The following is a 12,065-nucleotide window of genomic DNA, read 5'->3' as shown; positions in this document are numbered from 1 at the left end:
ACACTGGTGTATTAAAACTTTTAGTGAATGAAGTGTGTGAGTAAAAGGACCAATTCAAAACTCTATATATGCCGAGACGCGCACGCACACGCCTTCTCCGTCTGTGCGTCAGGGTTTTGCGTTTGGTTCCTTCCAGACAAGTTCACCTCTCGAGTTTCAGCTGTCGACCAGCAGCAGTAGAAGCATTTCCTCGTTTTGCGCTCACAGGTCTGTTAAGTCTTCTGAGACGTACAAAATCTTAAAGAAAGAAAAAAAGTCCTCTGGAATAAACTGAGATCACTTCACACGATGCTGGATTTACGGATTTTACTCCCTGCCCTTCTGCTTGTTTGCGGTTTGGCGACAGTTTTGGCCCAGTCTTCCGCACCTGGCCAAGGTAAGTGTAGGAATCAGAACCTTTCTGTGCTGACTGAGGAATTAATGGCAGCCAATCATCTTTTCAGCCATTACTGTAACGCGGCTATCTGCGTCATATTTGTGTAGGATTGTAAGGATTCCTTATTGAGATCTTCGACTCTGAACTGTAAATTTGCTCAAATTAGGACAGCACTGATTTACTGTAGCCGTCCCTGGTTTCACGGTTATTTGATTAGTGGAATCAGAAAGTTTTTTTTTAAGCCATGTTTTCTGTCTGAAGCTCATTCACCACAGTCTACACTTCAGAGGCAAGATAAACAATGATTTTATAGACAAGACTGCGCCTCTGTAAGTTTCACATGCGGTTGAAACCTCTCAGGAGGAACAATGGGTCTTTTTTTAGTTCTCTCTATCCCCCCCCCCCCCCCCCCCCCCCCCCCCCAAAAAAAAAAAAAAACCCAAAACAGCAAGTAGCTACAAACAAACCGGCCACACAGGAATACATTCTTGTGTACGTCTTTCTTTAGAGATACCGTGATACACTGACACAAACCCAGTTATTTTTCTCTGCTCCCTCAAAGCCCGTTGTTTACTGTTCTCTGTGTCCATGGAAAAAGTCCCAGAAGGATTAGAAGCAATTTGAAAAAATCTGCTGGACTCGTTTAATCTGCTCCTCAGTGTTTCTTTCTGCTAATCTCTCTTTCATTAGTTACATGTACTTTTCCTTGTGAGGCTTAATGTGTGTACACATCATGTTCACTGCAATACTTCCCTTTGGGGTTTATTTTAGGTGTTGTAACCAAACTAACAGACTTAATTTCTCTGCAGTGTGTGAGGCCAATAATGGAACAAGCTGCGAGCAATGTCTGCAAAATGTGACGGTAAGCTCTGGAATATTTTTTTTTTTCATTTTGTTGAGTTGATTTCACAACAGGTTTGCAGTTTGTTTGCTATGCATGATGGGAAAATTGTCTTGAATGGTGGATCCATAATCAGTGATTCCTCCTCCACCTCCACACCTGTCAGACGAGTCTGGCAGCAACCACTTTTTCAGTCACTCTCACCCTCCTCCTCCACTTCAACTTTTTCTGTGTGTGAGTGTATTCTACATTTTCCCTGTATCCCTCCGGGTTACCTTTGTATTAAAATAATACAAAATCATTTATTTGTGTTGGTGTTTTTCCACAGTGCTTATGGTGTATTACAACCAAAACCTGTCTAACATACCCAGTGAAGACCATCCTTCCACCGCATGCACTCTGCCCTCTAAACAATGCACGCTGGGGGCTCTGCTGGAGTAAGAGATTCTCTTTATTTGCACGTTTAAAATACATTATTAAACAGCTTACGCACACAAAGAGATTCACATATATAAAATCACACTTTTCTCTTTATATTGCCATTAATTTAAAGTAATCAGAAATTTGACAACATTGTTATTAGCACACATTGCTCAGCTAGATTCCTCTAATGTATGACAAGTTTAAATATCGTCAGTCATCACTCGTCAGCATATTAACTTATTCCCTGTCTTCCACGTGAATAAGAAATAACTTTTACTTTCCAGAGGACATGGCATGTATGTCTTTTAATAACTTATACGTTATCGAAAATCAGGTTATACAGAATAATCAAATGGGGCATATGCCCTGTTTCATCCTAAATCACTTTCATTTGACTTTTTTTAATTTATGGATATAAAAAGTATATGTTTATATAAACTCTTGAACATCTCTCCGTATTAAATATCAAAATTTAAATGAGCTTTTCCCTGTGTATACCTTTTGTTATAACACATGGCTCCTTTAAAAAAAAAAAAAAAAACTCAACTGAATTAATTTTGAATTTGTTTATGGGGCAATAGCAAGGCAAACATTTAGATATGGTGACCCGTCCTTCATGGCAGCTGAAAACTTCTAATTGTGTAGGTAGGTCTGGTACTGTGGACTAAAACAGTGTTTCTCTGCAGTTAACTTCCAGACGCTGATAATCACCTTTGCAGTGATTGGTGGAGTCATTATCATTGCCTTTCTGGTCTGCCTGTTCTGCTGCTGCAAATGTGAAAACTGCAGGTAAGCCATCGCTGAGTTTAGCTGAACAGACTGCTGTTTTTTGATTGATTTGATCAGACACATTTCAGTCATTTAGAAATTTTTAAGAGGTGTTCTCAAATACAGCAAGTACAACAAGCAAATTAACTAGAGAAAGGGGGATCTGGTTGGTTGGTTGGTTGGTTGGTGCTGTTGTTTATGGTACTGTACAGTATTTAGCACTTGCATAATGAATTTTAAGTATAGGAGAAGGCTCAAACCACATTCTTCCTATGTTTTGTTGTTATTGCACTTTTTTTGATTAGACATGAGGAATGAGGAAACTTACAATAGAATTAAAATAACAAAAAAAAGTTTTCCTAAAAGTACATTCGACTACGAATGATCTCGTTTTCTAGAAAATGTTCTGTTATTTGGGAACAGAAGGAGAGCCATTAAGAAATCACTTTGCTTTTAAATTGTTATTCATTAGAACAACAAGAAAACACCAAATGAAAATAGACTGGACAGATTTGTGCTGTTTGGTGTGCCTTGTCTTATTTTATTTGTAACCCGTTGGATCAAAAAATCAAAAGCTAGGTCTGATATTATTTCTGACATTTATTCTGTAAATTACTTTAATCAGTTTTGAGATAATTTAGAAAATTATATACCTTTCAACCTCTGTAACTAATCTTAACCTAATTTTCTTTTTTAGATCCAAAAGTTTTGAGTCCAAGGTGCAGCGGCAGACTGACAAGTTGAAAACCAAGCAAGACGAAAGGTAAGAAATAACAATCAGTGTAACATGGATTTAAGCCTGAGACTATAGAAGCGTATGAGACACATTGCAAACCTGAGTGACTTCCCTTATCAATATTAATTTTAGCATTTTAAATTATTAATTATGTGAAACTAAATTACAATCTAGTCTAATTATCAAATCTGAAGTCCAAGTACAGTTTGACCATTTACCCTGGTCACCACCTTTTCCTAGAAACACAGCCCTCATGTGCATTTGCTGCAGTATACCCATGTACACACCCCCTTCAACCTCATTTTGATTTGTCCTTATAATATATTAATGCACATACTAAGTAGATTTATTTAAAATCAATTTTATTTATACAGTCCCGCACGAGGTGATTTCTTTCCACTTATTTCTTGGTATTGCTTTGATAAACTCTTTCTTATATTCTTAATATTTCAAGCCCAAGATTATACGCCAAATCACAAACTTTCCACGGGGGTCTTCACAATCTTTACAACAGCTATACGGTCTGTCCTTATAACCTTAGGTATGAAAAAACCCCAGGAACAGAGAAAAGCTCATTATCGCAGAGCGAACACTATTTTTGCATTTGTATTGTGTCTAATGATTTACCATCTACATTGTACCCGACACACCAGCTGTTCCTGTTACAATGTGTTTGTGATTCATATCATAATAAACACAAGCATAAGACCAGTGATAGAAAAATGCTAACGTCATTCCTTTATCAGCCCAAACTGGTTTCTGGCTGCATGAGGCTTAAGGAGTGTTTGAGAGTCTAAAAATATCGTTACATGCACATGGCTTATGAAAACTGTTTTTTCCGAACAGGCGTGCAGAGATGAAGCAGAGACATGATGAGATCAGAAAGAAATATGGTGAGCTTTCACAATTTTTCACACACTTTTCCTTTTTCGTCAGCTCGTTTAAACTTTTTTGTTGAGAGATAATTGAGAAGAAAACACTAACACTAAACTTGTGCTACGAGCAGCAGCCAGTGGTTGGTAGCCTCACAATAGCCATCAGTCATGTTATTTAAAAACTGTGCTAAGCTAATCATCACCTGTCTGTATAGCTTCACATTTAAGATACTGTCAACAAAAAACAAGCACCCATGTTTCCCAAACTATAAAATGATTTCTATAAATCATGGCTTGAATTCACTGATTTACTGTTTCTTGTTTGTATAGGTCTAAGTGGACAAAATCAATATTCCAGATTTGCATGAGAGGATCAGAGAACTGCGATTTTACCCCACGACCCTCCTGTTTTTCTCTGAAATCTGATGTCTCTCATCACAGACATAAACAGACTGCCTCATAATTGTGAGAGTAGAACTGACCTGGGCATGCATGTAAACTAACCAAAACTTAATAAAAATAACAGTTTCATACTTGCAGGCAGTGAACAGAAACTGCCTAGGAGGCTTTAACCTATGATTAGAAGAGACAATTGTAGCAGCAGTGTTCTTCAAGACTGTAGTAGTATCACTCTATCACTCTAAAGCATCTGTCTACTCCTACTATCAATTAGATTGAGTTAAATATACAGTGTGACAATAATCCAATTTAAGTCATGAACTATCTTTCCTCTTAAGATGATCTGTAAATGTTCAGATTTCACTTGTTTTATTTTAATCTGTTGCTGCTGAGTTAGAAATGTCTTTAGAAATTACAATTTTTTTTTGTGCTTTCCTGATTTTTTATTTTTTTTTGTTGTTGTTTTGTTTTAGGACTCATTCTGAAATATGACTTATTATGACATGACAGAGGCAATTTCATTGTACTATTTCTTTGTTTCACAGATTTTCTGTGTTTAGGTTTGAAATTATATAACGTGAAAATGAAATTATCACCCTTCAACTCCAAAATTAAAACAACCATTGACTTATGTTCAATGTTTTGATCCTGAAGTTGCATTGAAGTAATCTTGTACTTATATTTATAGGCCATGTAAAAAGGTTGGACGGATAATTTTATTGGACTTTTATTGTCATTGTGTATTGCCTACACCGTACTTTCATTAAAATCACAACTTTTATGTTATATTTTGTGTTCCAGTCATTAAAATGTCACATTGAATGCAATAAAGCATGCAATGTAGGCTAAAGATAATAATTCTATGTATTTGTTTCAATTTTTTAAAATATAAAACATAAGGTTAAATTTCTATTTTGTTTAACATTTTTTGTATACAAGTAATTGATATCTCCTATCAAATAAAATGGAAATGGTCTATTAATGAAGTAGGACTTATAGGCCACCTCAGTGTTGACTTATGACACTAATTTGTAACTACTTGGAAATATTAAAACTTTACAATCAGGGCCTGGGTTAAAAATTGGAGGGTTTCGATTCGTGACAAATCGAGTGGAACATGTTCCGCTGTGGCGACCCCTGAAGGGACAAGCCAAAAGCTGGTAATCCAGTTAAGTTATAATAATTTTTAACACAAGTTAAGGACTATATTTGAGTAAACAGTATACTGAATTAAAAAAGAGGATATGGAAAACCTAGCTTAAGTCGGTCAGATGGCTGATAATAATACACTATTTTTATGACAGCCAAGAAAGGTTTTTTGCACAACTCTTTTTTAAGTAAGTCAGTCAGCTGTAAAGCACTTTGAATTGCATGAACTAGTTGCTATATTGCTAGTAGCCTGTAAGAAAAAGCCAAGCAGTTGCCAAAAGTTAAGTGTTTCACGACAACATTTAAGTAAACATATACAGTAAAACTACTTTCCTCACTAATTACTGTGCTTTTTGTACGTTGATATTATTTCTTTCTAACCTCTATAATAAAGCTACAATTTAATCAGTTAAATGTGGTGTTAGCAAAACTCTAGGCACTGATTTTTGGTACAAGCTTAAAATTGTTATTCTTCACAAAAATATTTTAGTTCGGTCATTTCTACACGGTTTATTCAGTTGTTTACAAATATTTGCAACCATAACTACCTTTTTAATATACGAGTATACAAAGGTTTTAATGCCTGTAGTACTTTCGTGTGCATTTTAATCCGCGTGGTCGAGTATTTTGCATATAATATATGCGCGCTCACGTGTCCGCGTTCCCGCGGTTTACAAGTCACGTGGTCTTCTCAGGGCCAATGGTTTATTTGCAACAGCGGTCCAACGCGCGCACCCGTCAGTGGAGGAGACTAGAGGACAGAAGGCGGCAGAAAGACAAACAAAGCTTAATTAACAGATTGTTGTGAAAACCGTCACACGAAATACAGTCGACATGTCAGAGGAAAAGCCAAAGGTAAGATATTATTGTTTAGAGAGCTTCAGACGTGTAGTGATGGCTCACTCGAGCTCCTGCCAAACCATTTCTCTGATGTGCAATCTAAAATGGCCTGGTTTGCACGTTTCTCAGAATCGGCGCAGTGTTTGTTTCGCAAATGAATGAGCACCCGCACTTACGTATTAACATTAATATAGACTTACACAGCTCATCGTGGTCCGAAACAGGCAGGAGTACTTATAATAACAACGATCTCGGAAGATTTTGAGTAGTAATGACAATTACACCATGATTGTCATTTGCGGCTTTTCTTCTTTGTCGAAACGGGACAACGTTTTGTCCGCAACGCCGCGAATGCCGCAACTGCAGCGCTTAGAAAACAGCGCAAATGGAGGTGACGCACTCGTGTAAAATCCTAATTCACTCGTGTTGTTATCTGCTTTTTTAACGTGTCCGTGTCCGTGTGCGTTTGCCAACAACCCAGGAAAACAAAACTGCTAGCAGAGCTAGCTGGAAGCTAACCCCAGCATCGGTCCTGAAGGCTTGCCTGGAGCTAATCACGCTAACGTTAGCATCTGTTATTGCCCGGGCTGCAACATATTACTTGTCTGCTTTATTCTGCACTATGTAAGTCTACTTTGGATCAAACATCTACTGATTGGTGTGAGATTATTTCTTCACCACATACCGCGTTCGCACTTTGACTTACTTTTATTGTGAAATTGCTTAATTTAGTTTGCAGTCCGGTAACTTCTTGTTAACACACATTATACGTGCTTGGAACTTTAGTGGCGTTTACTTTAGTGTTTGTTATTCAACTTTGATGTTTATTGTATGTATGTATGACTTTTAGTTAACCTTCGGGTTTTACCTTATTTTTTAATTTATTTTTATTTTATTTATTTTTTTTTGCAGGAGGGAGTAAAGACTGAGAATGATCACATTAACCTCAAGGTTGCAGGGCAAGATGGGTCTGTGGTCCAGTTCAAAATCAAAAGACACACACCCCTCAGCAAATTAATGAAGGCTTACTGTGAACGGCAGGTGAGCTAAATGCCAAAATGACTGCTTTTAAATTTACTCCTGTCTCACAGCATATTCTGATTGTGGATTTCCTGTAATGCCTTATTAGTTATACTCTTGCCTTTTGCCATTCTAATACCCAAAGTATTCACACATTGATCTTACTCTCTCCCATCTTGCCCCTGCAGGGTCTTTCAATAAGGCAGATCAGATTCAGGTTTGATGGCCAGCCTATCAATGAGACGGATACACCTGCACAGGTAAAAAGGTTATTCTAATTGTATTGTCATTAACATGTAGGGATGTGTGCTTTTTATATGATGGACACACTAAAGCCTGTCACTGCTGGAGAGAACTCTCAAGGCAGATCCAGTTTTCATTACAAATGTTTGCACAATTGAGACATTCATTGTTTGAGTAGTGTTAATCATTGTATATCAAAGTCATCATCATTTAACCTGTTGCACTATTGTTTTTATCAACTAACTGAAACCTCTTTCCTATTGCTTCTCTCAGCTGGAGATGGAAGATGAAGACACCATAGATGTTTTCCAGCAGCAGACGGGTGGGCACTGCTAAGCCCTCTCCACTTCATTGATGGCCATTCTCAGACCACACCCTCAGCCATCTTCACTGTCCCTCCCCATTACTCCTCTCAGTCTATTATTATTATTATTATTATTATTATTATTATTATTATTATTATTTCCTCTTCAATTTAAAGGTGGTTTTTCATCAGGTGTGGGGAGAGGGGGCTCCTCAGCTCTTTATGTACTGTCTCAGCTGGGACTGAACTTTTGTGCTTGTCAACTCTGCTGGCCAATCAGGACATCATTTATCTTCTGGCGCTGCAGACTGTGATTGGACCAACAGCACGTCACAGTTGCTCCTGGTTTGTCAGTGCTTTTTGTTCACCCTCCAGTGAAAGCATAGTATCCAGTAGTTTGCCAAGGTTTTTAATCCATCGTGGCCGAAAACAAAGCTCTGCACATTTTTTGTTCAGAGGTCAAACACAGTGGGCATGACAATATATTAAAGTGGAATCACTATCTGGACTTAATACATGCCCACTTTCCATTTCACCTTGCTTTTCATTTCACACTGCTTTTTTTTGTTTTGTTTTTTCTGAACACGATTCCTGCTCTTATCTCAAATGTATTTTAATTCTCTTAGCATTTTAGATGCATTTGCTAAAGGGTTCTGAAATGTTATTTTAATTTTTTTCTGTACAGAAGTATCGAGTGGATGTTAGATAAATGTTGTGGGGTTTTGACCAATACTTACTAAACTTTTGTTTGGTATTTGATGTGCTTTGATCACTCTAAAAGCAAACTGCAAGGTCAAAATGGTGAGATTTTAAGAGCGTTTGTATTTCATTAATGTGGTTTGCTTCGTCTTTTACAACTACTAATTAAGAGATTCTTTGTGGGTATCTGCGGTACAGACTATTAATTCACTTATCCAGACAAATAGCTGTATAGAAGAAGAGGAAATTCAATTTTCATTATCAAGGTCTATCCTGAGAGGTGGTCAGGGTCTGGCTGTATAAGGATAGTCTCCTGTGTAATACATACTTTTTTGGTTCATTTCCTTATTTTCCAATGAAGCAGGCCAGTGACCGGTCCTTATGGTATTCTTACAAGCTGTTTTGCTTGTGGGTTTTTAGGGGGGCTGTGGATGGGGGGAAAACTGAAAGGTTATTTTAAAACACTGTTTATGGTCAACAGTCTCATTTCTGTATTGTAATTGCAATTGTAGGATGGGACAACTGATTGCATTTGTGCTTTTAGGAGCAGCAAGGATGTTCAGCAAAAGATAGTAGAGTTCTGTTATGAATTACGGCCTAATCAGACAGGATGCACTTTAAGTTTTGAAAACACAAGGTGCATTGCACTACATTTTATTTTTATTTTTATTTTTCATATGGAAAGGCCCTAATCAGACAGACTGCTTTTTAGCTGCTTGCTGCATGTATTATTTTTACTGTTACTAGGCAACCATTGAATCGCTGTTCTAGCCTAACCGCTAAAAAAAAAAAGACTGCTACTTAGCTAAACATTAATTTCTCTGAACATCTGCAAAACAGACGGGTGGCACTTACCTGTTTTGGCTCAGGTTTACAGTGAGAGGCTGAACACCGAAACGGAGATCAATGTCCGTACATGAGACTCATTCAGGAGATTTGCCTGGATGATGGTCACTTCCTGGCTCATTTTAGGAAGAGTTGGAACAGTGTGGTAATCTGTTCATCATCAGGCTTCTGAAATCATCTGATTGGACAACGAGAAATCCTTGGGTGATGTCAGGCAGTATTATGCTCAGAGTTGGAACTTTTTTAACTGGATGTGTTCAGGGCGATCCTGCAAAAAAAAAAAAAATTTAAGGTACAGCACAACGCATAAGCAAAATTCCACCAAAAAGTTGCCAAAACTGCTAAAACGCAGTTTGTCTGATTAAGTACTCATGAAGACACTTTTCATTGCTGTGGCTGCCTGTGTATAGGCAGAAGTTTGCAAGTAATTTGTTTTAACATCAGTGTTGCAAATGGTGAAGATACTTGGTGTGAAGGGTTTATGTATTTCACAGTTCAAAGATGGATGCATGCAGATTGTTGCATATCTGGAGGGCAGGGAGGTCAACCAAGGGAGTTTGGGAGACAACAATTCTGTACCGACAGGGCCCCCTTCTTCATACATGGTTAACTGAGTTGGCTTTATTTGATTGATGATGGTCTGATATGATTTTTATTCCTCCCCCCCCTTCTCAGAGCTTAAAATTTGCAATAGTGCAAACTGCTTTGGTGAGTTAGATCACAACTACAATTTATGTTTTCTGATTTATTTTCAAATTGGACCACACTACTACAACAACAATGCTACAAAAAAAAATGTACATCAGTTTTGTTAGTTTGAAATATTAGATGATACTCGGAATTTTATAGTTTTTACCCCCATCTTACCCTCAGTGATTAACAAAAATGCCTTTGTCCAATTCATGTGGTACAGAGACTTGTAATAATTGTGATTAAGCTTGTAGACTTGCTTCTGCATAGTCAGCAAGATAGTCATTGTTTCAGTTTTTCTCATAAAATAAGAGCACAGTAATCAAGACATGCAAAGCAGCCTTCCATTTTACATTTGAAGAGCTAAGTTAGCTGAACAAATAACTGTTAAATTGGTTTGTATATTAGCTAAACTGTAATGTAGGAAGAATGGGGCCCAGGTATTGTCATGTTATTTGTTTCTCTACTGATTTGTACATTATTTGTGGTCTTTTACTACTGTATACAATAAATATAGTTTGGTACTCAGATCTGATGTCATTGGTGTCATTCGGGGTAAAAATGCTGTTTTCTTTTTTCAATGCTTTACAATTATCCCAGCTTATGATTTTACTATAAAAAATTATATTTTTATATGAAAGATACTGAGGAATCAATACCAAAGGACTTATAGCTCAATTAGTTACCAGTGCTTTGATCTTGGTTTAAAAAAGATGTATTACAACATGTGACATGGGTTTTCCAACCTCTGTCTCTTTATGTGTTGATCATGACCATCATTGATTTATATTTACTGATATGTGGTTCATTATGCAAGATGGTGTTTAAATTCTCAGTGGTGCTTTGCAAACAGAAAATGTATGCTCTAATAGCATGAATAAAAAGGAGTCTTATAGATTGACAGTTAGGTGGTGCCACTGAGCCATTTCAATCTCAAGTTCCTGTGTAGTATGGTTTCAGTTTCACACATAACACACTTGCCTAACCATTCACAAAAAATAGCCAGGTTCAATCTAAAATGGAAAAATAGGCACACAGACGTGCAATATCCAATAAAATGTGTCCGTAGTGGTCCTAAAACAAAAGTCTACTGTAAATGTGGTTTAAGGAGACAAATGATTACTGAATTCATGTACTTACATTGTTTATAGTGTATTAAATTCTAAGCTGTCCTGTGTGACCTGAGGCCTGAACCTCACCTGATAAAGTGACTGAATAGTTGCATTTAGCACAACTGCAACAGCGATAAGATCAAGCGCAAAGGCCGGTGAGTCAAACCAGGAATAAGGAAAAGCAAGTGCATGAGTGGACAATCACCAGCTCTTCATATAAACAGTTCTGTCTGAAGCCACACCTGAAAGCATAATAACCCACTCCCTACCATGCCTGGAAGGAAGAAAGATTAATTAATGGATAGAGAAAAAGAAGAGCTGGGCAGAGTTAGTATCTTGTATCCTGATCTAGGTGCAGTCTATGATCTTAATATGAATGACAAGAAGAGACAGAGTGAATTTGCCTTGTAAATGTTTTGGGTGGTGGAGGACACAATTCTGAGAGATCAGAAGCTCAGATGCACAGGCTGATTATTTGATGAGTGGCTAGTAACGAGGAAATCAAATATACTTTGGAAAATCTTTGTCATTGTTTAGTTGCTAAGCATTGACTGCTTTGGAAAATCTTTTAAAATCAATTTCCAAACATAATACTGTCACAGACTTGCTCTCAACAGATTAAAATCAATGCAAATACTAATATTTGCAAATATGATCAAGTCCCTCTTAATACCTTGTGGTGTTTGTCTAATCAATAGTGTTTGCCTAAGACTTAGATACAACGTTAAGTCCTTTTACCACTTA

At 37.2% G+C, this 12,065-nt stretch overlaps 2 protein-coding genes across 2 annotated transcripts; both read left to right on the top strand.

Annotated features, from left to right (window-relative positions):
- Nucleotides 1-127: 127 nt before the first annotated feature.
- Nucleotides 128-5,204, top strand: pttg1ipa (PTTG1 interacting protein a). The gene is made up of 7 exons (XM_067478924.1): nt 128-376; nt 1,186-1,238; nt 1,546-1,654; nt 2,327-2,429; nt 3,106-3,171; nt 3,991-4,037; nt 4,350-5,204. The coding sequence occupies exons 1-7, from the start codon at nt 289-291 to the stop codon at nt 4,385-4,387; spliced, it is 504 nt and encodes a 167-aa protein (XP_067335025.1). The 5' UTR covers nt 128-288; the 3' UTR covers nt 4,388-5,204.
- Nucleotides 5,205-6,263: 1,059 nt separating this feature from the next.
- On the top strand, nt 6,264-10,739 carry sumo3a (small ubiquitin like modifier 3a). Its single transcript, XM_067478926.1, has 4 exons — nt 6,264-6,422; nt 7,320-7,448; nt 7,616-7,687; nt 7,944-10,739. Exons 1-4 carry the CDS (start codon nt 6,402-6,404, stop codon nt 8,004-8,006), a joined length of 285 nt encoding a protein of 94 aa, XP_067335027.1. The 5' UTR covers nt 6,264-6,401; the 3' UTR covers nt 8,007-10,739.
- Nucleotides 10,740-12,065: the final 1,326 nt, after the last annotated feature.

This window comes from Channa argus, chromosome 16 (genome assembly GCF_033026475.1).
Source record: "Channa argus isolate prfri chromosome 16, Channa argus male v1.0, whole genome shotgun sequence".
In the NCBI taxonomy this organism is placed as follows: domain Eukaryota; kingdom Metazoa; phylum Chordata; class Actinopteri; order Anabantiformes; family Channidae; genus Channa; species Channa argus.
The sequence above is the reverse complement of the archived record's forward strand: the minus strand, read 5'-3'. Positions and strand labels throughout refer to the sequence as shown.